This window comes from Hemitrygon akajei, chromosome 19 (assembly GCF_048418815.1).
Source record: "Hemitrygon akajei chromosome 19, sHemAka1.3, whole genome shotgun sequence".
Lineage (NCBI taxonomy): Eukaryota > Metazoa > Chordata > Chondrichthyes > Myliobatiformes > Dasyatidae > Hemitrygon > Hemitrygon akajei.
The window spans coordinates 17,390,545-17,417,408 of record NC_133142.1 but is presented as its reverse complement, the minus strand read 5'-3'; the positions used below and the strand labels follow the sequence as shown (position 1 = coordinate 17,417,408).

Sequence of the window (26,864 nt, the reverse complement as noted above, 5' to 3'; positions counted from 1 at the left end):
GAATGAAAAATACCATCCTGTGACTTTCTCTGGAATCCTGTCGGTGACATTCTAATGACTTAAATTTAATCAATCAGGATTGTTTGTAAATGTAAACCCCATAAAAGAAAGCACATACATACTGCTACATTTATGAATAAATAATAATGTTTATGAGTGATAGTTCCATGCAGATAATTGCTGTTGAAATATTCTTCTTCTCTCATATCCTTTAAAGCAGAGTGAGGCATTCATTTAATATAATTTGTGCAGTGCAGGAACACACTTACCTGCAGGGGAGAGTGTGAAGGCCCTTCACAGAAATATCAAAGCACTGGCCATTATCTGCAGCCCATTCTTGTCCAGCATTGCAGCAGTTTTCAATCACATCTGCAGAAGCTAAAGGGAGAAGTGGATTTTTGATTCATCCTTTTAATCACATTCTTTTCTATCAATTATAAAGCAATAGATTTCATTATTACACTGTTTTAAATTGCTTTATAGGTCATGCTGTTCTTGGGTTGAGATGCTGTACCCAGGGACTTACTGACTTGCCAAGGCAAATTGGCTGGTTGATTGTTGTCACAGTAACAACCTTGCATACAACACGAATTGACCATTGAATTGATTGTGGACCTCAGGGAAGGGAAGTCAAGGGAACACTCACAAGCCTTCATCAAGAGATCAGCAGTGGAATGTGTGAGCAGTATCAAGTTCCCGGGTGTCAACATCTCTGAGGATCTATCTTGGACCCAACATATTGATGCAATTCTGAAGAAGGCATGACTTCTAGTATATTTCATTAGGAGTTTGAGGAGATATGGTATGTCGTCAAAGATTCTAGCAAATTTCTACAGATGGAAAGCATTCTAACTGGTTGCATTGTTGTTTAGTATGAAGGGGCCACTGCACAGGATCGGGGGGGGGGGGGGACCCGCAGAACGTTACATACTCACCCAGCTCCATCATGGGCACTAACCTCTCCATCATCAAGGACATCTTCAAAATGCAATGCCTCACAAAAGGCAGCATTCAACATTAAGGAACCCCACCACCCTTGACATGCCCTCTTCTCATTACTACCATCAGAGAGTAGGTACAGGAGCCCGAAGAAACTCAATGTTTTAGGAACAGCTTTTTCCCTTCTGCCAACAGATTTCCAAACAGACAATGAAACTATGGACACCACCTCACTGCTTTTGATCTCTTTTTGCACTATTTATTTAACGTTTAATCCATATTTCTTATTATCATTTCTAGTATATTTTATGCATTACACTGTACTGCTGCCACAAAGAAACAAATTTCATGACATATATCAGTAATAAGAAACCTAGTTCTGATTCTGAATGTAGTAGGTGTGTCATCAGAGTGTGAATGAGTTTATCTCCAATTTCCTTTTGCTCCTTTCCCTGTGAGAAAGCACCCTGGCTTCTACTTCCTGACTCTCCACTTGGACAACAAAGACTTCATTAAAATACTACTGGAAAATCTTTTTTGTATAGTTTCAATAGTTGGCAAAGTAGAGGTACTGAAAAATCTGCTCTGAGGAAGAGAAGTTTCCAATGATACTAATACAACACTTCCAATTGAATAAATGTTCCCAGATACCTAGAAAAATGCAGTAGTTTGGCAGTATGCAAGATCTTATGTTTGACCATGGGAGGTCACAGCTGGGGGGGGGGGGGGTTGCGGGGGTGGCCTGTGAAAAAAGTGACTCACTGTTGATATTGCTGTTTCTTAGAACATTGCTGCTTGGTGGCGGAGTTTCAGTTTTCAGCATTTTAACCCTACCCACCCCCATCCATTCTTGCCTCAGAATGGAGGGACTGCTGAGAGAAGATGAGGAACTGAAATCAAGCCTCAATGTTCAGTGAAACCAGCATCCTACTGTGACACCATTTGGAGCCTGGAGGAACAATTGCACATCAATACAGCAGGAGCCAAATAACTTCCAACTTATATCTAAATATAGTTACTTTTAACATTTTACTTGCTTACTAGTCTAAATATCATTACAGCCATTCCTGTTCTGCCTTGTAGATAATTTTGTTAGTTTATTTGGGCCCAGATGTATAATATAATCTGTTTTTCCCAAGTTTGATTCTGTTTTTCAAAAAGCATATGGAAAAGATAATTATTTAATAACCTTCGATGTTCTGCACAATCCATTAAAAACATTATTTTATCCGGTTCAGGAGAGAAACAAGAAGGCAGCAACACTGGAACAGATCTAATACCCCACTCTACATATGCCCAAGGGAAACAGGGTAGTTTCTGTGGACTTGTTATGAATCCACCTTCTGCAACCAGTCGTCAGAATGTGAACCTTCAGAAGCAACGTTTCTTCCTCACTCAGCTAAAGCAAAGCAACGAAGTGCCAAATTCATGTGGTCTAGGCGACTAAGATTTCCACCCAAAATGGAAGTTCCTTGCTAGTGAGTATTCAACAAAGCTCCCCACATTTATCATGATCACATTTATGCAGTCTCATAAAACTGTTAAAATATGCAAGAATATCTTCACAAGTCACAGTACCTGTAGCACAGAAAAGGAAACACAAAGCCCAAGTAATATTTATAGCAGTGGAATAATCCATATCTCCTGTAATTTAGACTCTTAAAATCCTAATACCGAGCAATGACGATGATCGAGAGTCAATTGCAGCACTTCTGCATTCTGCTACTTCTTAGGGAAAAGCTGCATTTTCTGCCACTGACCGTGCACCACTTCCAACTACTGCACCTTAGTCCTTGCGTGGAAAAGCCACAATACAATCATGAAACTGAAAACAACATTTGCAACTATACCACTTGTGACTGCTAATTAGGGCCCATAGAGGGGGAACAGGAGTTCAAAAGACTCTTACTGGTTACATCAGACGCATCACCTCGTACTGAATTCTTCCAAAAAAAACAGTTGAAATGTTGAACTACTTCTGGTTACTAGTTGCAGATCAGCAGAAATCGTCTCTGAAAATACTCGGAGTTTGCACTAACAGTGTTTTGGTAAGCTTTCGAGTGGCTGGGAGTTTGATATTCTGCTGTAGCAACACAAATTTGGAAAGAAATTGACCTTACTTTATTTTTGGCTAAAGACATTGGATTCAACATTTCAACAGTGCAAGCCATGCCAAAGTATAGATCTGATAGTCATTGTACCAACTTTTTTTGGAAGAAACAAGATTTTTGCTGGTTATATATTCATAGCTGTTGGTTACATATTATACATAATAAAATTACTTAAAACCTTGACTTCCCAAAGGCAATCAATTACAGATTAATTCTGGCAAGGAATCACAAAGCAAAGTTAACACATTGAATGAACTAGAGCAAAATGCAGGGACGTGCATAACAAAACTACTGATCAAGCAAGGAAGTAATAGCTTCTCTCCATTTATGGCAAGCCTCAACAGGATCAGGACCTTGACCCTTGGAGTTGGGTTCTTCTTTATGGGGAACCCAGATTTCTGAACTTGCATTTTACCCAACGTATCTCACAGTTCCTAAACAAGGACGTTGCCCGTTCCATTAGTTAAGGTTGAAACTTGTTTTGAATCCCTGAACCATCTATATACCGGTTTGATTTGCCGGAAGAAAGATAATTAAAATCACTGGACACTGTCAGTCCAGTAAGTTAAGTATAAGTTAAACCTGGTGTCGGGGGCCTGAATTTTTGCAGCACTCTGGAGCTTACTTTAACATGTGGGATTTTTGACTGCTTTTAGTCTCTTTGTTTTAGAGCATGCTAGAAACACAAAGTAGTTGTTCACCAGTGTGGAAGGTGAAATCAGACCATGCTCTGTGGCCTTCTTTGGGTATTGCAAACATTTCTCTGATCCAGGCTGCTTTGAAGCATGGTTCTTCAATGAAAACACAGGATCAATATTTTCATTGCAGTATCCTTATGACTTTTGACACATTTACCAATATATAATTCAACATTTACTTATATCATTATATTAAAACATTTAATGGCCATCCATTGATGTTATATTTTGTTATAATTTCTAAAACCTGCACATTTCAACAAGTCATCAAGGACCTCCATATCTACGGTTCACTGATGCAGTGTCATTTATCAATTATTTTATTTACATCTGAATACACTTTTAATGATGCATAATAACAGGAAAATTGGAACTGGAAGGAAGATTTTCCTTTCATGATCCCGATATGAGACGCAGCCAGTGAAGCTGCTATGTTGGCATTCATAGCAAAAGGATTTGAGTACAGGAGCAGGGAGGTTCTACTGCAGTTGTACAAGGCCTTGGTGAGACCGCACCTAGAATATTGTGTGCAGTTTTGGTCCCCTAATCTGAGGAAAGACATTCTTGCCATAGAGGGAGTACAGAGAAGGTTCACCAGATTGATTCCTGGGATGGCAGGACTTTCATATGAAGAAAGACTGGATCGACTAGGCTTATACTCACTGGAATTTAGAAGATTGAGGGGGGATCTTATTGAAATGTATAAAATTCTAAAGGGATTGGACAGGCTAGATGCAGGAAGATTGTTTCCGATGTTGGGGAAGTCCAGAACGAGGGGTCACAGTTTAAGGATAAAGGGGAAGCCTTTTAGGACCGAGATGAGGAAAAACTTCTTCACACAGAGAGTGGTGAATCTGTGGAATTCTCTGCCACAGGAAACAGTTGAGGCCGGTTCATTGGCTATATTTAAAAGGAAGTTAGATATGGCCCTTGTGGCTAAAGGGATCAGGGGGTATGGAGAGAAAGCAGATACAGGGTTCTGAGTTGGATGATCAGCCATGATCATACTGAATGGTGGTGCAGGCTCAAAGGGCCGAAGGGCCTACTCCTGCACCTATTTTCTATGTTTCTATGTTTCTAAGCTGATTTTGAAGTACATCCAGCATTCTCAAGGATAATGTAACTAATCTGCAGAGCAAGCTCCAACCGACAAACATCTGATAATAAGCAGAAGGACTGTTTTGATGATGTTGATTGTGTTTAAATGTTGGCCCAAGGACATGAACGATGGAATCTGAAGTGTAAATTAGAAGTTATTTTGGCTAACATTTTCATTCCCTTTCTCTTATGGTCTCCTGGTACCGTTGCGTTTTGATGATGTCAGATTTCCAAGTGCCAGAACCTTTGTAATCTATTCCCAAATGTCATGTTTCATGTGTAACCCAGGGCAGGGAGGCAACATGATTTACTCCAGCTATGCGTCATCTACTGTTGAAGCACTTGAACAAGAGCTTGTGATTATCGATCATTAGTGACAGCCTCTGTGCTCATTTTCCATTCTGAAGTCCAGCGACACATTGGTCCAGTGAGTGATTTAGCTAGTAGAACCAAGAAAGTAACTGAAACCGAAGACCTTCCAGCCATTACTTGGGCCCTGATCCTACAGTCAGCACTGAGGTAAAGGCACTTGTCGTTAGCCTGAAAGAAAGCTTCCAGCAAAAATCTCTATAGTGCAGATATTAACCTTTCCCCAACAGTCTTGCCATCAGGCACCTACTGAAGGAATCTCTGCCATTTGACAACAGTAACATTATCAAGCTGGCTTCGCTGTTCATCAAACGGAAAAAATTATCACGAACAGGGAGCAGAAAGTTCTAAACAAATGTTTTGAACATTCCAAGGGCACAAATGAAAGAATAGACGATACATATTATGATCTGAACACAGAACATGAAATATTAAACTAGTTATAAAATAAAATGAAAACAATTTATTCTGTCAAACTGTAATAAATCATTAGCTGCACCATGAAAAATTTGCTTTCACCTCACAAGGTAGAAATGTATGCCTTGAAGGTGAGGAGGATAGGTTCAAAGGGGATGTGAGGGACAGGTTTTTTACTCAGAGAGTGGTGAATGCCTGGATTGTGCTGCCTGGTATGGTGGTAGAAGCAAATACATTAGAGGCTTTTAAGAGACGTTTAGATAAGCACATGAATCTGAGGAAGATGATGAGACATGGACATTGTGTAGAAAGGAGGGATTAGTTTTTGGAGTTTTTTTTTAATGTTAATTTTTAACTAGTTGAGCACAACATTGTGGGTGGAAGGACATGCTCCTGCACTGTACTATTCTATGTTCTAAAACACAATAACATCAGATTCTTTCACTGGAGAACATTGCTCATAAATATCAGAAATCCGTTCATTTATGAAGATTGCACTGGGCAAGGTTATAACTTTGTGGAAGAAATAGAGCAGCTCCTGACTTGAGGCATCTCATTATGCTCTTGTGTACCCAGGAGCTTGATGAGTTTCACTGTGCAGTGAGATTGGCAGCTTTGCCTGATCTAATCTCATAGTATATAATTATAGAACCATAGAGCTGTAACAGTGCAAAGGAATCCAATCCAGTTAATCCCATTTATTGGCTATTTTCCCAGCCTGCAATGTTTCCCCTTCATGTACTTATTCAAGTCCTATAGTCCCACATCAACATGGTTGATTTTAAATTACTTCCTAAAGTGGTCAAACAAGCAATTGAATCGTATCAACCTCCTACAGAAAATAAACATGAACAGATCATTCAGCCACAACTTAAGCATTATGTGGGAACTTCACAAAGCTCATCTGATTGTCAAGGGTGCTGCAGCAAACCCGTAAGTTCTTACATCTCAAAAGACATGCAGAAACTGCAGGGGAACAGCATCCACTTCAAGTTATACAGAACCATTATATGACACACACATTTGCTTCATTGTCCAGGTCAACACCCTGAAACTGCTTATCTACTGGTACTGCATTGGATGAAATGGTTAAAGATTGGGACCATCACCTTCTTCTCCACATACCAGGATTGGCCTATCAGCAACAGCTGTATCTCAAAATCCCTTGCAAATTTTAAGGTGGTTTATTGCCATTTTTCAGTTCAAGCCAAAAGTTTCAGACACTCTCTAGTACAAAAGAAGTCGACTTCACCCATTCCTGGTCCCAAGTAGGCATTTTCTCATAATTCCATATGATCAATAGTTGCATAGGTATGTTCAGAATCAGATTGATAATCAAAGTGTTACATGACATCAAATATGTTATGTTGCAGTAGCAGTACAGACCGAAGATGTAAAATTACTTCAAATTACAAAGTAAATCAATTGTGTAAAGATCCTGCAACCTTTTGCAGCCTCTGGTGATCCTGTGTATTGAAGCCACCAGACCAAGCTTTGATGCAACCAATCCACCATGCGCCTATAAAAAAACTGACAGGGCAGCGATCAAAAAGCAGGCTACTCGCCTCGGGACTTCTCATCCGTGATCCTGACCGCAGTTTGCATACTGCCAATTATGAGCAAGCACTTGCAAAACTGCACTATGCTGTCTGGAGGCAAGAAACAGCTCAACCTGACGCATTTCAACTTATAATTGGCGACTTTAACCAGGCCTGTTTGAAGAAAACCCTGCCCAATTATACCAGCACATAACCTGGTGCACCAGAGGTCCCAACATACTAGACCACTACTACACTATGATAAGGAATGCCTATCATTCCTTCCAGAGATCGCACTTTGGCAAATTGGATCACTTGGCTGTACTCTTGCTACCTGCATACAGACGGAGCCTAAAGAGCAAAACTCCAGAGATCAAGACAAGTAAGTGTTGGTCGCAGGAGGCTGAGGAGCGGTTACAGGCTTGCCTTGAGTCAGTGGACTGGGCCATGTTCACAAACTCATTTGAGGACCTGAATGACTACACCAGGGTTGTTACAGACTTTATTAAAACAGCTATGGATGAGTGTGTCCCCACAAAATCATTCAGGATTTTCCCCCAACCCTGGATGAACAATGAAATCCCATGAAATCTGTTGAGATCCAGATCAGAGGCATTCAAGTCTGGAGATCAAGAATGCTACAAGTGGTGTAGGTATGATTTCTGGAAAGCCATCTCTCAGGCAAAGTGGAGATTCCATACCAGACTGGAATCAACGAGGGATGTTCGACCGCTATGGCAGGATTTGATTGCCATAGCCTCCTACAAAGATAAATCTTGTGACTTAGGGGACAGCAGAGCTTCCAGATGAGCTCAATGACTTCTATGCTCGCTTTGACCACCAGAATAGGGAGGAATCATCGCAAACGCCTCCTGATGATACTTTGGTATCGGTATCTGAAGATGACCAACAGGCTGCCTTCGAGAGAATGAATCCAAGGAAAGCATCCGGTCTGGTTGGAGTCCCTGGCTGAGTACTGAAGACCTGTGCCAACCAACTTGCTGGTGTAGTCCGGATAGCTTCAACCTCTCTCTCTGGCAGTGTGTGGTACCCACCTGCTTCAAGCAGGCTTTAATTGTATCGGTACCCAAGAAGAGTGTGGTAATGGTCTAAATGACTATCGCCCAGTAGCACTTACATCCACAGTGATGAAGTATTTTGAGAGGCTGGTGTTGAATCACATCAGCTCCTGTATGAGTGATAACTTAGATCCACTCCAGTTTGCTGACCGAAGCAGCAAGTCTACAGGACGTACTATTTTATTGGCTCTTCATACAACCCTGGATCATCTGGACAGCAAAGATGTATACATCAGAATGCTCTTTATCGATTACAGCTCGGCATTTAACACCATCATCACCTCAAAACTAATGAGAAAAACTCCAAGACCTGGGCCTCAATACCCCCTGGTGCAATTGGATCTTGGATTTCCTCACTTGTAGAGCCTAGTCAGTTTGGATTGGCAAAAACATCTCCTCCACAGTCTGCATTAGCACAGGAGCACTTCAGGGATGTGAGCTAGACCCTGCTTTAGTCAGTTTACACCAATGACTGTGCGGCTAAGTACAGCTCCAACACCATACACAAGTTTGCTGATGGCACCACTGTTTTGGGTTGTAGTAATAACAGTGACCACTCACTCAATGTCAATAAGACCAAAGAACTGATTGAAGACTTCAGAAGAAGGAAACCAGAGGTCCATGAGCCAGTAATCATTGGAGGACCAGAAGTGGAGAGGGTCAGTAACTTTAAATTCCTGGGTGTTACTATCTCAGAGGACCTGTCCTGGACCCATCATATAAATATAATCGTGAAGAAAGCATGACAGTACCATGCATGGCGGAAAGGGTGCTGACTAGCTGCATTACAGCCTGGTATGGAAACACCACGGCCTTTGAGCAGAAAATCCTACAAAAGGTAGTGGATTCAGCCCAGTACATCACAGGGAAAACCCTCCCAACCACTGAGTGCACCTACGTGAAACATTGCCATAGAAAATCAGCATCCATCACTAAAGATCCTCACCACCCAGGCCATGCTCTTTTCTCATTGCTGCCATCAGGTAAAAGGTACAGGTGCGTCAGGACTCACACCAACAGATTCAAGGACAGTTACTACACTTTAACCATCAGACTCTTGACAAAAGGGGATAACTACATTCATTTAATGGCTATGTTATATTGTTATTTCATGTTTGTTATTTATATCTGCATTGGCACAGTTTGTTGTCTACTGATCTTGTTTACAGTTACTGTTCTATAAATTTGCTGAGTACGCCCGCAGAAAACGAATCACTGAGTTGTATGTGGTGACATGTATGTGCTCTGATAGTAAATTTAATTTGAACTTTGAAGTTTAAAATTTGCTGTGTCTCTCCTTCATGCTCCTGCTTCTAAAAGTTTATTCCTGCAAGGTGTCGCTTAGAAAAGAACGAGTGGAGTATTGTTGAAAGGATTCCTGAGAAAACTTAAAAGGATGATGTGGTGGCAAGATAGCGTAACAGCCAGTGTAACCCTTTACAGTGCCAGTGACCCAGCTTCCATTCCCTCTGTAAGGAGTTTGTACCTTCTCCACTTTGATTGCATGGGTTTCCTCCAGGTGCTCCAGTTTCCTCCCACATTCCAGAGTCACATGGGTGTAATTGGGCAACCCAGATTAGATGGGCCGAAGAGCTTGTTACCCAGCTCCATCTCTAAATAAATCTGTGACTGAGAAACTGCTGAGCCAAAGCAACCACCTTCCAGCATCCTTGGCCAGAGTCCCCAAGACATCAGATATCTAAAACCTGTTCAATTGCTGGCAAGAGAACTCTAAGGGGAGACAACGTTCTCACCAAAGTAATCAGGGACAGAATGAACCCAATCAAGTTTTGAAAACACTCTCAAAGTGCCTCTTACAAAACAACTTTTCAAGCAATGGAAACTGGTGTGCAGGAAATCATCGTAGACACTAATAGTCTGCCCTGGCATCATATGTTGTGACAACTTCAGTATCCAAGCATGGGCTACTAACAATCTTTACATTCTTCTTAGAATGTGGGAGGCGCTAGAAATCTCTCAGCCTACTCTACACATTCTGATGCAAGTCCCAAGAAACATCCTGCAATGAACAAAGATATCCATAGAAGCAATTACTTTTATCCGCTGACCAAGGCTGTTTTGAAGATCTGATCACTGATTTTGGATGACGCAATGAACGATGTTGCCATTGAGGATTCCCACCCCCCCAAGGAACAGGCAACAGGCACCCTGTCTGGCCACAGCTGAGATGAAGAGAATGCAAGCCAGGGTAAACCCATGTGAAGCTGTGGGAGCCAGACAACATACCTGGTCAGGTGCTGTTGGATCGTGTGGCCCAGCTGACAGAGGTTTTAACAGACATCTTTAATATCTCTTTGAAACAGTCCACTGTCCCTGCAGGCTACAAGGAAGCCATAAGCATTCCAGTGCCCAAGAGAGCAAGGTGAACTGGCCTAAATAAGTACCTCCCAATGGTACTGACTTTTACAATCATGAAGTGCTTTGAACAGCTGGTAATCGATCATATAAAATCCCATTTTCCAGCTACATTGGAGCCTTTCCAGTTCATCTACCTCTCAAACCACTCCACTGATGAAGCCATTGCCTCAGACCTCCACTCCAATCTTGTCCAACCTAGAAAACAACACCTTAGAGTCCAAGAAGTTGCTCATTAACTTCAGCTTGGTGTTTAACACAATCATCTCTCAGAGGCTGGTGGGTAGAATGTCCTCAATCGGACTCAATACCCCTCTCTGTAACTTCTGGACACAAAGACCAAAGTCAGTCTGAGTTGAAGTAACATCTCAAGCTCTATCTCACTGAGCACTGGTGCAGAATCATCGGGACTAGGACTACCAGCTTCTTTCCTCAGGCTGTGAGACTAATGAATATTCTGCCACCACCAAGGTCTCGTCACTAGGAGAGCGAACTGTTTACTGTTTAAAGTTTGCCTGTGCTGTGCACTACATATAATTTCAATTACATTTTATTAACTTATTTATGGTAATATTTTGTTTAATGTGCTGTGTATGATGTATATTGTTACGTATTCAGGCAACAATAAATATAGATGAGCTAGGCAAAGGTTTAACAACAAATAACATGTTTATTAAACACTGAAACAAACCCCCTCAAAAGTAAACAAACCCAAACGTAACCGGAAAACAGCTGCTGTGCAACACATTCACAGTTCTTAATAGCTTTGCAGTCCCAAACAGTCTTTAAAGCGGTATTGGGAAAAAACAGTTCTTTAGAACGATATGCCGAAAGTTCAAAAGCTCACGGTACTTTTAAAAGGAGAGACTTTTTTAAAGCGATGTAAATTCTCTTCCACGTCGATGTCCTTCGATTCCCCGGCGTCGAACTTTCCCACGAAGAATTTTATTAAATATAACGGCTTAAAAGGTACTGACCTTTCTTCCATACTATTCTCAATCTCCCGCTATTTCCAGCGGAGACTAACACGAGAATAGTAAACGAAATCCTTCCGAATGAGGATCAAACAAGGTCGAACTTTTCCACCTTCGAAAATCGATTCTCCTCGATCTTTACCTTCCAAACTTTTGTTCACTCTCCATCAGCAAAGAAACCGTTGGCAGTGACCTTTTAAACTTTAGGCATTATATAAAACTTCATTTTTAACTAAACTGCGTCATCACATTAAATCACGCAGTGACATGAAGTCATCTTAGCAAATTCCGCCACGAACTGCCCCACCTGACAGGGTGGGTCTTCCTTTTATACCCTGTAGAAAAAACCTGTCACATGACCTCTACTGGCGGGAAAATGACCTCACTCCACCATCACAAAACCATTACCTCATGTCCAGTATAACTTCAACCCCAATCACGTGACAAGGGTACCACTGTCACGTGTCACGGGTACGTAACAATATCGTGTGTATACCATGGTCTGGAGGAACAATCTTTCGTTTGGTTGTATAAATGTACAATCAGGAGACAATAAACTGGACACCAAGAATGACTGAGGAGATATTCAAGGATCTCACTACACAGGTTTCCCCGATACAGTACTGGACATATCAATAGAGGAAATGCAAAGTGGGAGAGATACAAGCACCAGCAGATGTTCGAAAGATATGTGAAAATTGTGGATTGGCCTCGTCAAGGCAGTAATGCAAGACTTTAAATCAGCTTACCTATGTTGTCAATATCACTTCATGTACTATAGCTGGCAACATTCACCAATGTGAAATGCTGCTCCATTCACTGCGCCCCGTGACACACCTCCCCCACTCAGGACCTAAACCACTCATACACTGCTTCCACACTCACTCACTCGCATTGCTCCTGTTACGTACCGAGCCTGCACACGCTACCAGCTAATCATCAATCTAAATGATCTGGATACACTCACAGCCTGCTCCTACCTCTCACCTAGAGTAGCTGCAACTTGCATTAGCCAATTAAGCTCACCACACATCTTTGGGTTGTGTGGGGAAGCCAGGGCACCCACACAGTTATGAGAAAAATCTGCAAACTCCACACAGAAGAATGTGGAGTTTCCTTTTCAGCTGCTGGGGTGGGCGGGGTTGGAAAATTATCTCAGCCCCTCAAACCAGTTCTTTCACTCTCCCAAATGACCGGATTCATTCTGGTCACTCACCTCAGATCCAAAACCCGTGGCCTTACTTTCCTTTGACCTTTCCAACAGCCCATGACTTCACTTGTCCTAAATTTCACCTCTCCTCAAACTTCAAGCCATTGAAGTAACACTTGAGCACTTAAAGACATTAAGGAAAGCTGGCAAGAAACTGAGACAGACACAGTGGGAATCAAAGTTTTAAAAAAACATTAACGATTTTTCCAATAATTTCAAAGCCAACTATTTTACCATCCACATATGTTGCCATATGTTATTAGATCAAAGTTTTATACTGTTGGTGGCATCCAGAGAAAATTCGTCATTAAGAAAACAGTATTTCTGAACTGGGCTATATTTATTCTGTTTGAGGTTAAGTATAGAAAGAAAACTTACAAAACCAGGGAGATTTTCCTGACCTCAGCCCATGGGCCAGTCTCGACCTGCAGTCCCAGTCTGTGCTGCCCGTCATTAGATGCAGAAAGCTGGAAGAGCTAGCTCTCTACGTCCCGCCGGTTCAGAAAGATGGAACAAGCTCCTAAGTGTAATAAGGCCTTATGGTTCATAGCCTGACTCTTCTTTAACCATGAACCCTGATGGTCTTTGAAGCCTGAACGCAATTAGAAAATGCTAGAAGCATTCAGGGGGTCTGCCAGTGTCCGTGGAAAGAGAAACACTTATGATTTTGGGTCCAGAAACTCTTTTCACAAACTGTTTCTGATGGCAAGCCCCAGACCCGAAACATTTACTATTTCTCTTTCCACGGATGCTGCCTGACCCAGCTGAATGTTTCCAGCAATTTCTGCCTTTGCTTCAGATTTCCAGCATCTGTGGTTTTGTTTTTATTATTTTCCAGCCTTTGAGCTGAACGAAACAGTTCTTTCCCTCACGACTTGTGACTTCATTCAGGCGTGCTTGCCGTCTGACCTCCAGCTCATCTTGATCTTCTGTATTTGGCTGCACACAGGCAGAAGTATGAGACACGCTGAGACCAACGTGGCTGGTATCCAAGCGTTTCCTCTGGAACCATCAGCTCTCAGTCAGCGTGATTCTACCCATTGATCACAAAAGCATGATACTGCAGATGCTGGAAATCTAACAAAAGGTCAAAAAAATATTGGAAACGCCAACACGTCATGAGGGCAGAGAAACAGAGATGACATTTCAGATGAATGATCTTACTTCAGAATATTTATGATGGAAACTCATTCAGATAATCACCCAGAGTTGTTAACTCTGCTCGGCCTGCAGTTGCCTCCAAGCCTGTAGAGAATCTGCACTTTTTCCCCCTCCTTCCCTTTTGGCATCTTACGTCCAATTCATCTTGAAGCCCTGTATTTGTCTACATGAGCTTGTTTGAGATGCTAAGATCAAAGTGGCTGAGAGCGAAAGCTCCCTACGCTTCGATTTCATTTGAAGTCAATAATTGGAAATTCCATACTTGTTAAATCTGACAAACCCTAGATTAGACTGCATGGCCTCGGCCCAAAACGTCAACTGTTTATTCCTCCACACAGATTTTGCCTCACCCGCTGAGTTCCTCCAGTATTTCATGTGTGTTGTACTGCCAAGGTTGTATTTTTTTTCAGACCCCATGGCACATTGTCTCTCAGTAGAAAGAAAGAGTTGACCCAAGGATAAATGTTGCAAATTTGCCTGCTCCTGTTAGAGGGCCCTCTAGTGGTAGCTATCAATATACAAACATTATATACAATACACAACCACCTACAAAGTGTTCGTTTCAGATCGAACCTGTTTTAGGGATTCACCTTTTGTGTACAGCCTATCATTGAACAAGGTCATAATTTCAATAGGAATTCCAAGCTAATCAGCATCTATGTAGAGGTCAGGAACTGCTTGTACATGGAACACTTACTGCTGACCAAGCACTCAATAGAACTTAATTTGTAAGTATTATGCGCTTAATAAATTATATTAGCTCATGCCTGAATTATCCATTATATATCATTAACAAGAATATCTGGCAATAAGATGGAAACATAAACTAACCTTCGACAAGAAATCCAACAAAATTCATTTTAAATGCCCTTGTTAATTAAGCTGAACAGTCACAACATCTAGCTTTGTTGTGAATTGAGACTGTTCCACAGAGGAAGCAAGGGTATGGGTTTCAATTTGACCTCAGGCAGAAGAGTCTGGAGTTTTTTTCTCCTGTTCTAATGCTCAGGCTCGTGAAGCAGGTTTTCAGAACTCCTCAATCACGGTGGCACAAAAATGTTGTGATCTGACTGAATTTTCCAGCCCTGCTGATAGGTTGGCTGCTGCCATATTTCCAGTTCCAGTTTTTCTGCTGGAAAAGTTCCTGATAAGGATAGAATTTCAGCTGAATTTCCCAAACATAGAAAATCACATCTGTTGCCTTGCCTATATGGCTTTTTCCCCCACAGGAAATGCAAATATCATCCTACTGTGCAATGGCAAGGATGACTGGAGAGTGAGGAACGACCAATAGGCCTTCTCACAACTTGCTAAGAAAACCTTTGCCTGATTCATCTGAAAGGCTTCCGCCATGAAGTGACAGAAAATACCTGGAAACGTTATGTGGTTTTGTAGAGACAAACTTTACAACGCATTCCAGTCAGCCTTCGTCAACTTCAAGAAAAGTTAGAAAACAGCAAACCGCATACTATCTTTTTTTTTGGTGAACATCATTAAAGAATTGAAAGCAATGCAAACAAAATGCTGGGGGAACTCAGCAGGAATAAATAGTCAATGTTTCAGGTTGAGACCCTTCTTCAGGACACCAATTGAGGAATTCAACCTATGATTTCTTGGTCTCATTTAATCCTTTCATGACAATTTTCCTGGCCCCATAGAGCTTGACACCCTTACTTAGTCTTGATATGAAGAAGAAGATGAAAAGGAGATTGTGTTTAGACCCTGATTCTGGTTAACTGCTGTTCCTCTGTGATCCTGACTTACATGTTATTAAATAGGCCAAAGTCAGCATGGTTTCCTTAAGGGGAAATCTTGCCTGACATATCTGTTGCATTTCTTTGAGCAAACAGGTGGCAGGAAAGACAATGAATGGTATTTGCTTGGATTTTCAGAAGGCCCGTGACAAGGTGCCGCACATGCGGCTGCTTAACAAGACAACAACCCATGGTATTACAGGAAAAACATTAACATGGATAGACGGTTAGCTGACTCGCAAGAGGCAAAGAGTGGGAATAAAGGGGGTCTTTTCTAGTTGGCTATCGGTGACTAGTGGTGTTCTATGGGGATTGGTGTTGGGACAACAACATGTGCGCACTGAATTTTTAAGTGGAAGTAAACTTAAAACTACTCTAAAGGATAATAAACTACCACATCCAGTTTGTTGTTCATTTTTTAAAAAAATAAAGAACTGTCAATAAGAAATATGATCTCCCCTGGGTTTGATCATTTTCGCTCTCATTCATCTGCATGCTCACAAACATATGTAGCAGGCCTGTAGCGGATAATGAAGGATTTTCTCAACAGAGCTTTTGCACACCGTACATATGTGATTTACTTGCTAAATAATACCTTAAAGAGTCAAGATTCCAAATATCACTCCACTTCTTCTCACTTACAAATTCTCCAGCAACTTTTGCATCGCGACAATGCACGCAGGTAAAGCCAGTTTCTGTATTGTACATAAATGTTTCTTAGTAACATAAAAACATAGAAAATAGGTGCAGGAGTAGGCCATTCGGCCCTTCAAGCCTGCACCGCCATTCAATATGATCATGGCTGATCATCCAACTCAGAACCCTGTACCTGCTTTCTCTCCATACCCCCTGATCCCCTTAGCCACAAGGGCCATATTTAACTTCCTCTTAAATATAGCCAATGAACCGGCCTCAACTGTTTCCTGTGGCAGAGAATTCCACAGATTCACCACTCTCTGTGTGAAGAAGTTTTTCCACATCTTCTTGGAGCTACATGTTCCTGACCTCATGAGCTTTCAGTGTGGCAGATTCTAATGTTTCATTAAACCATTCCACTTTAAATGAACTAGCAGTTCTTTTGCGCTTCACACCCTTTGCTTCTTTGGAATTCGACAGAGTAAATCAATAATTTCTTCAATAAAACCAGTGTAAATAAGCCAGTCCTAAAATCTGCAGACAAACCAGAGGCAGCATGGCACAGCAGCAGCGGCCTTTCAGACCTGGTGTTAAACTTTAATTTAATTTTCTATTTTAAGTTTGATACACAATTTTCGATTAGGGCACAGAGAAGTTATCTACCATCGCCAGATACTACTACAATACAGAGATCGCCCAAAAACAAACCTTATTGTAATGTCTGCATTGTTTTTGTGCACTTTATGCAGTCCTGTGTAAGTCTGTAGTCAAGTGTAGCTTTCTCTGTTGTTTTTTTTTTACGTAGTTCAGTCTAGTTTTTGTACTGTGTCATGTAACACCATGATCCTGAAAAACGTTGTCTCATTTTTACTATGTGCTGTACCAGCATTTATGGTCGAAATGACAATAAAAAGTGATTTGACTTGACTTGACTTGACTTGTCAACACCGTCTGGATCAGAAACTGGAAAAGGAAATGTGATTGTGAACGGTCATGAAAAATACTTAACATGCCAAAGAGAATGGAGAGCAGAATTTAGTCAAGATGGCGCTAAACGGTGACTCCTTTACTTGCATCTTTGGGAACAGCTCTATTTCTATTTTTAATATCTCTATTTTTCCCTTTCAGGGTTCTTTTGAAGACCCTGACCTGGAGTTACACGCTGACTTTCGTTCTTTGTGGGAATGGGACCCGCTCTTGGGGTTTCACTACTGTTCGTTATTTGATATGCCAAGGGCGCGGTCTAAGAGTTCGGCTCGCCTTTGGAGGCCTAGGATCTCGGGGCTCTGGAGACAGGCGGATCGAGGGTCAGTGTCCCAACAGTGTCGTGGGAGCCGGAAGGTCTTCGGCTGTGCACCCAGAGACCCGAGATCTTTGGGCACAGAGCTCGGAAAAAACAACGCAACAGACTTTTAACATCGTTAACCAGCGAGTTGTTTGTTATGTCTCCCCTCTCGCTATGAAACGGAGACACCTCTTTCTCCCTTATTGGGGAGAGAGAGAGAGAGAGCCTGTGGTATGTCGAATACCGGGTGAACGCGTAGTCTTTGGAGTATCGCGTCTGTACCTTTACTGTTGCTTTTGCTGCTTTTGAGTGCTCGGTAGTGGGTGCCGATGCTTTTTTTTGCTGGTGTGAGGAGGGGGGATCGTTGCTTGCTGCCGATATGCGCGGGAGGGAGGGGAGCTGGGGGGGTACTTTGGGGTTCTAACATTTAACTGTCATTCATTCCTTGGGGCAATTCTCTGTCTTCATGGATGTTTGCAAAGAAAAAGAATTTCAGGATGTATATTGTATAAATTTCTCTGACATTAAATGTACCTTTGAAACCTTTGAGGTAGAGGGTGACAACCTTTTGTGCGCAGTTTAAATTCTTTTGTGTATTAGTAGCAAAAGATGTGTGTGCACATGCATACACACACCTTAGAGGGAACATTACTTTAGCTGGAGGTAAACACTACCTGTATAGTATTGCCTTTTTCAGTCATCAAAGGAAAAGCAGTGACATTATGACCTCACCACACCTTTATATCCATACCCATGGGTGGGAGGGCAATGAGAACACCAAGTGAGGCAGATAGCTGCCCCACTGAGAACACAACAGGTTGCAGATAGGTAGTCCACACTGCCCCCTTGTTTCTAATTAGATCATGGCTGACACGATCATTAGTCTTAACACTCTCATAACCCAAAAGAAATCAAATATTAATGTAGAAGTAGAATTCAAACTCACAATTCAATAGTTCAATATTTGAATTTAATATCAGAGAATGTATACAGTATACAACCAGAAATCCTTATTCCTCAGACATCCACGAAACGGGGGGGAACCCAAAGAATGAATGACAGAAAATATTACAACCCAAAGCCCCCCCTCCAATGCACAAGCAGCAGCAAATGCATCAACCCTCCCCCCACTTGCTCCAGCAAAACCATCAATACCCCCACCCACCACGCAAGCAAGATGAAGCCGCCAGAGACCGTGATCTGGAGTCCATCAGAAACAACTGTCCGTCCCAACACTGACATCTCAGACAGGCTCACCCTCTCACTAGCAAGGGAGAGAGATATATCGATCCTGGCACAACGAGAGGGAAGACCAACGGCTCGCTGTTATTGTGTTACAGTCTGACGATGTTACAATTCACAAGCAATGGTGGGGATTAACAGCACTTCAGTGCAATGCTTCAGACCATTCCCCACTCCTAACAACTGCACTAATATCATGTGAATCCGTTTTCTATAATGAGACTACTGGCCTCTTCAAGCTTAATGGCACGGAGCTCTGTATCCTTCTCATGATAGTCCAGAATGACGTACTGTATTTCATTTTTATATCTGACATGAGGAGGAATAGAGTGCACAGGGGCTTAGTTGATGGCAAAATATTGAAGGACGTTCCACATAGAATGATATCAATTCACAATGCAGATACAGGCCACTCGGCCCACTGTTTTCATGCCAGAGCTTTAGGTGAGGGATTTCAGTGTGAGGCACAACAAAACACAGGTGAGTGTAACAGGAAAATAAATCACATCAGAATATGGCCATTGCCTTGACTGCTTTGTAAGACAGTGGAAAAATTTACGCACAGTGACCACATAACCATAAAATTTCATGCAGCTTTGATCAATGGTTTAACAACCCCCCCCCCAGCACTATTTATACTCTATGACACAGTCTCCCCCACATAGATAATAAACTTACTGCCCATATCTAGTCATTAGATTCCTTGCAGATGTTTCCTTATTCCATTTAGTAACTCGCATTCATTGCAAAGCGGGCAGTAATTTAATCTTCATGCCCCTTGCAGAACAAAAACATTGCACCCTGAAATGAAATCTTACATCACACTTATCCAACTGTTCCAACACAGCAATGATTTTAATGAATTGTTTAGATTATATCCACACCCTGGCAGCCACTAGAGGTTCTTTTCAGGTTTCTGAGCTTTAACGCTAGGCTGGAAGCACAAGTCATATATACATTTTAGGATTGCTCACACAAGTAGGCGTGGCACCCTTCATTAATGACGCTGAAGTGATTTTTTTTTTGTAAGCCTGTTCATTATTAGCGTGGCTTGTTTTGCACACGATTTCCAAGAGCTGATGAAGTCTTTGAGGGGGTGACAGCCCAGCAGACTGTGTAGGTTGAACTAGGAAGAGAACTGGACAGAGCAAATGGGCAGCTGACCCAGGGAGGTGGACAGTGATTCGTCGCAGGGGAAGGCAAGGAGAACAGGATGATGGGAAGAGGTCCGTGAAAGGCGGAGAAGTGCAGGGTGAGGTGACAGTACACTGGGTAGGGGGAAGACATGAACAGGCAGGAAAGGAGAAACGGACAGTACGGACTAGAAGGGCCGAGGTGGCCTGTTTCCGTGCTGTAATTGTTATATGGTTAAAACGAGAGGAAACTATGTGGAACACAGTAGTGGGCTCACTATGTCACACCTGCCAAGTTATAACTGCTCTAGAAGATTATCTATCTTATTTCATTTACTACATGCATTAAAATATAACACCTTCAGTCCTTCTTCTCAATTTTAAATTCTTATCCCATTCTGAACGTTCTGTCTTATTCTGCATTCTAGACTCTCCTTTTATTTTATGTGTAATATTCCAAGCTGTTGAATCCACTCCTTATGATTTGGTATAAAGCCCTATCCACAGCCCTTGTTATGGGATTTGCCAGGACCCTAGTCCCAAGATGATTCAGATGGAGCCCATTCCACTAGAACAGCTCACTCCTTACCCAGTACTGGTGCTAATACCCCAAAGGTTCAAACCAACTTCTCCCACACCAATCCTGGAGACGTATTGAACTCTCTGATCTTAATAGCCCTGTGCAAATTTGCATGTGGCTCAGGTAATAATCCAGACATTATTACCTTTTTGGTTCTGTGCTTTAATTTAGTCCCTCACTGCTCAAAAGTTGCTGCAAGTGTGATCACGAGAAAGCACAATGAAGCCGCATCGACCCCAGTGTGAAGCATGGAGAACGAGGTGATTGGTCCATGAAATGTGGAGAGCCAGTGGAGCCAGAAGGACGAAGCAGAAACAAGATACAGTGGTGCTAGAAAGTTTGTGAACCCTTTAGAATTTTCTCTATTTCTGCATAAATATGGCCTAAAATGTGATTAGATCTTCATGCAAGTCCTAAAACTAGATAAAGAGAACCCAGTTAAATAAATAACACAAGAATTATATTTGTTCATTTATTTATTGAGTAAAATGATCCAATATTACAAGTATTTGCAGGACACCTGAATCCTGGAACTGCCACCATACTGTTAGTGTCTTCCACAGTGAAGACTGGTGCAAGATACTCACTCAGTTCATCAGCCATTTTCTTGTCTCCCATTACTACCTCTCCAGCATCGTTTTCCAGTGGGTCAATATCCGCCCTCACTTCTCGTTTACACTTCTGAATAAACTTTTTGGTATCCTCAACCCATCTTTGTCTTTGATCATCCTTAATACCTCCCTATCAAGTGTCCAAGATTCAAAGCAAACAGACAACAAAGAACTAGAAATTTCTACCTCTTCTTTCATGTTGAAATGTTTAGCACCTTCACTCCTGAAAGGGCTGGCCCTTCCCCCACAATATTGTACCAAACTAATCTTTTAATTAAGTGCTTATCTAAACTAGTCCCTTCTCACTATATAATGTCCATATCATTCTGTTCTCTGCACAAACCTGTGCCGATCTAAAAATCTCTTAAATGTCTCTATCGTAATTACCTCCACTACCTTTCAAAATACATTCCAGGTACCCACCACGCTCCTTTGAACTAACACCTTCTCACCTTAAATGCATGCCCTCTAATAGAAAGCCATTTCAACCCTGAAATAAAGATACCAGCTGTCTATCTAAACTCTCATAATCTTAAAAAGCTCAGCTTCCAGCACTCCCGAGAAAGCAACTCAACTTTGTCCAATCATAGCAAATGTCCTCTGATGTCATCCAGGCAGCATCTTGGTAAACCATACCCTGTTTTTTTAATATAATTTCTCCATGATTTTACCTATGAAGCCAACTTACTTCAGTCTATCAGCAGAGCACTCAATTCACAGGCAATATATCCTTCCCAAGACATAGTGTTTAAGTTTGCTCAGAGTTTGCTGAGGTGTAACCTGATTTATTTTAAATGGATATGAGCACTATTGCAATGCCAGCAGATTTTTTCCCCCACCCGTGCTTTTATGAGTAAAGTACTGTGAAATGCTGTTTCCACATGAATTATCTCCACCCTCCATGGACTATGCAGGTACAACAGAACTCTGCAGCTGCTGTATCTATATCTGTGCGATATGTGAAGGACCAGATCTACTTTGAAGATTGAGAACTTCAGAACCAATGGTAGATTCACAATTTCTGCTTGTAAATCATCTTCCCTTGAAATTCTATTGTATGGTTGTATTATCTTGCATATTTAACTGATTTCATTCTCCAATTTTATATTTGATACAATATTTATTGGGGACTTTGATGATAAATTTTGTGAAGAGGGTTTCAAATGATTCAGGGGCAAAACCTCAAATATAACTGCCAAAGCTTTCCAGATTGAACAGAAAATTGTTGATGCTGTCCTAATGCAGCGGGAGACCACACAGCGTGCCAGGCAGAGAAAGTTTTCCTATCTGCAACAGGATGATGCTTTTCTTGATTCCTTATAACATTTCTTAATAAAATTCAAATACAGTATCTCACAGAAAGCAAGCAAACACAGCCCCATATTTAAAATTGTTAAATGAAACATCCAATTTTGAAAAACATGGGATGGTGCAAGGTCTTGAAAAGTACTACAAAAGTTACTGTGTTAATGCAGATGTACAGTATGCTATTAGTTTTAATGCTATGAAATCTTTTCCGTATTTGGCCTAGATTTATGACCCAGCAGGAATCCCACAGGATGAGCAACGTGGTCATCCTTATGCACATCTGTCTCATGCCCTTTGCCAGAATATCTATCTTCATAGACCTAGAATCACTTATGACTTTCAACTACATCTACATCAACGTAGATAATAGAGTCAGTGACTAGTATATACTGAGAGATTCCTGATAAATTCTGAAGAAAAGACATCATTCTGACACTTCATCTTCATTTCTGTCTCCATAAAATGCTGTTTGCCTTGATGCGCAATTCCAAAACTTTTGCTTGTTTTTCATATGTCCCGATGTGTCTCTTGGATTCCTGAGGGAATCTGCAACACTGCCGGTTAAATCCTAAAAATGGAATTAAGACACAAACCAAAGCAAGTAATTTCCAGTGAAATCCTTCCTTCACTGTTTCTCCAAATACAATTTCTTAGTACACAGTGGATACAGATATCTCTCTGTCATTAAAAGTAGGAACTAGATCAATGGGCTGGTGTTAGTAATGTCAAGAACTGACTGCCAATAATAGATTGCATCTGTAAGCTTCCATTATCGTGGCAGTGGACCATCAGACTCATGAAACATTTTGAATAATTGTAATTCCCTATTTCTTTCAGAGGCTGATGAAGTTCAATTGACTCAGCTAATCAACCTAATCAAAATCAAACTCATGATAATATATCCGCATGTCCTTCAGAAGAGCTTCTTCTCAGGTTTGAGATGGGCTACATAGGAGCCTATCAGTTACACTGCCTGTTATCACAATATTTCAAGGCTGATTTTGGCAACATGCTTGCTTATACCTGCCAGTAAATTAAACATGAGTGGAGCTGATGCTGATGGTGACCTGCATCTCACTTGATTATTACTCTAATGTAAAAATATGGAAGATCAGACTGTTCTACATCTCAGCAGGATGCTGGCTTTTCTTCAGCTGGAAAATAATGATAACAATGAAAGACAAGTAAAAAATAAATAGACCTTTAGAAATATCTGAAGCATTTTGACCAAAATGAAAGAAAATGGAGATGAAAATTCATTTTAGACCACTCTGGATAACAGGCACTAATTTATCATTCATCCTCGTACCCACTATTAAGTGTTACACAGATTTACTATAACAGAAATATGAAGATGCATTACAGCACTTAATGCACCATTAAAAACAACAGTTGTAATTTAAGATTTAAAATAATTTTTGCATGCATTTGGGTGCATAAACTATTAGTAGATGAGAGGTGAGTGTAATTATTTAATTCAATAAATTTAAATCAACAGATTTACTTCAGTAACTTTTTGCATTAAATCAACCGTTCTACAGAAATTACTTGAGAAATATATAAACGCCTTGAAGAGACTAGCAGAACAAGAGATGAAAGGGCTGGAAAATATGAAGATAGCAATATGAGGTGATGCACGTTTCGATTGAAGGAAACACCATCACTAACAACCTCAAGTAAGAAATTGGCTAAGGTAGGTAATAGAGAATGGAAGTGATGAAAACATAGCAAGTGAACAAAGCATTGAATATGCTAATATCTTTCTTTAGAGAATTCAAAAGCAGCTATTTTAAATGTGTGCAAGTGCCGGGTCAGGCTACATTTGGAATAGTGAACATGGATCTGATTATGAGGATAAATTTATCTTCAATTATGCTGAAGACAATGAGGATTAATTTTGAAAGCTGAGTTCAAAGCACAGATACAATGGTATTGCGCACTTAGCATTTATGACTGAGATCAGACCTTGTCCTTTCACCCCCAATCCATAAAGGAGAAAGTGTTCAAGAAAAAAACATGTTTCTCAATCAATCCACAAGTCATGAATAATAAAGACTGTGAAACAGCTAGCTAAAGGAATGCTTAGCTTCAGTGAAGGAAAGGAGTCTAATTCACTCCCCTGAGTGCTTTGAACTTCAAAGATTTCCATAAGTTTCTTCTCTTTGATGTACATGCTCATAAAATTGTCTTGTTACTGTAATGTGTTGCTCTGTTCAGCAAAAAATTTTCTCAACCTGCTCTGTCAGACTTTTTGTCCTTCCCAAACAATGATCTTGTATCTCTAATATCTCAAATAATGATGAGTTGGAGTACAGGAAGGAGGTGGAGTGCCTAATGAAATGATGTCTTGACAACAGCTGCTCCCTCAATGTCAGCTAAAACAAAACAGCTGATACTACAGTATCAGGAAGGGAGTTTGGTGCACATGCTCCTGTCTTCATCAACGTGCTGGGGTTGAGAATTTTTTTTATTAAACAAAATATACTTTATTCAATTTTAAGGTCCTCTGAGTGAGCATTACCAATAACCTGTCCTGGTCCAACCACATTCACAAACAGGCCAAATAAGCTCACCACTGCCTCTTCACCCTCAGGAGGAGGACCTCAATATCCTGATGAAAGGTTTCATCCTGAAACGTTGACTGTTTATTCTTATCCATAGATGCTGCCTGGCCTGCTGAGTTCCTCCAGCATTTTGTGTGTATTACTTTGATTTCTAACATATGCAGCTTTTCTCTTGTCTGTTCAGATGTATCTCAGTTTGGTATGACAACTGCTCTGCCAGTGACCACAAAAGACAGCAGAGAGTCGTAGACGCAGCTCAGCATTTCACAGAAACCAGACCTGCAATCCCTCTCCCCCCCCCCCCCCACCCCGTGGATTCTCTCTACGTTTCTTGCTGTCTCAGAAAACCAGCCAACATAATCAAAGTCTCCACCCACCCCAGACACTCTCTCTTTTCTCCCCACCAGGCAGGAGATAGAAAATTCTGAAAGCACATACCACAAGGCTCAAAGACAACTTCTATCACGCTGTTATAAGACTATCAGACAGTTTCCTAGTGCAATAAGATGGACTCCTGATCTCACAATCTGTCTCGTTATGATCCTGCACCTTATTGTCTACCTGTACTGCACTTTCTCAGTAACTGTAACACATTATTCTGCACTCCATTATTGGTTGATCTTGTAGAGACTCCTAGTCAACCAAAGCAGGCCTTTCAGCCCATCTAGTGCATGCCAAACTGTTATTCTACCCAGTCCCATCGACCTAAACGTGGACCACAGCTCTCCATACTCGTCCCACCTGTGTACCAATCCAAACTTCTCTTAAACATTGCAATCGAACCCACATCCACCACTTCCACTGGCTGTTCATTCCACACTCATACTGCCCTCTTAATGAATAAGTTTCTCCCCCCCACCATCTTCCCTTTTACCTTTCACCCTTTATGCAAGAGACACCCAGTTCTAGTCTCACACAACCTCAGTGGAAAAGGCCTGGTTGCAATTATTCTATATATAACCCTCATAATTTTGTATACCTTTATCAAATCTCCCCTCATTCTCCTACGCTCTAGAGAATAAATGGTTAGTTCATTGTCCTATCTCTCTGAACTCTTGTAATTAATTGATCTGTGTGAATAGGATGAAAGGAAGTTTTTTCACTGTACATGTGACTATAATAAATTAATTTACCAACTTTACTTAAAAATTGGGCAACCTTACCTGGGACAATATGGTTCACCTCTCCCACCGAAAACGGACTAGCAAACAGCAACATCATCCACCACTATCCCAACTTTCCCATCCTCACATTAATCAACCCTTTTGGAACTTCATTAATGATTGTTTTCATTTTAATCTATGCTAATTTTTGCAATTATGGTTTTTTTTTAGAAATAAGGTAATTAAAACTGCTGAATGCTTTGGCAGTAATGATTACACAAGAGCTACATGCTGTAAGTTAGATAGGCAAGCAGACTCCCAAGGCATGAGTAGTGACAGTGTAGAACGGACTGAAACAGTGGAATTTGGGAATGGAGTGGCTCTGGCTATGAAATAGTGTTGACAAAGGAATGTTACATTCCTTCCCCCATGATTCAAGCTTTGGTCATAATCACATGTCTATGAAAACTCACAGACATCTAAAGTGAAGATAAAAGATCCAGTAAGATAAAAAGAAAACCATTCCTGCAACTTATATAACCCATTCCAGGTCACATTCAGTCATTTCAGAGAAACATTACATCATTAGAGTAACAAATCATAAACATGAGAAATCCTGCAGATGCTGGAAATCCAAAGAAACACACAAAACTCAACAGGTCAGGCAGCATCTTTGGA

At 41.1% G+C, this 26,864-nt stretch overlaps 1 protein-coding gene across 4 annotated transcripts in view; it reads right to left on the bottom strand.

Annotated features, from left to right (window-relative positions):
* The window catches only part of fbln2 (fibulin 2), a 215,866-nt gene that overhangs the window by 111,242 nt on the left and 77,760 nt on the right, over window positions 1-26,864 (bottom strand). For all 4 annotated transcript variants that reach the window (XM_073072167.1, XM_073072165.1, XM_073072164.1 and 1 more), the window contains exon 5: window positions 270-378. In XM_073072167.1, the coding sequence (XP_072928268.1) occupies window positions 270-378 (109 nt within the window). The remainder of the gene's footprint in view (window positions 1-269; window positions 379-26,864) is intronic.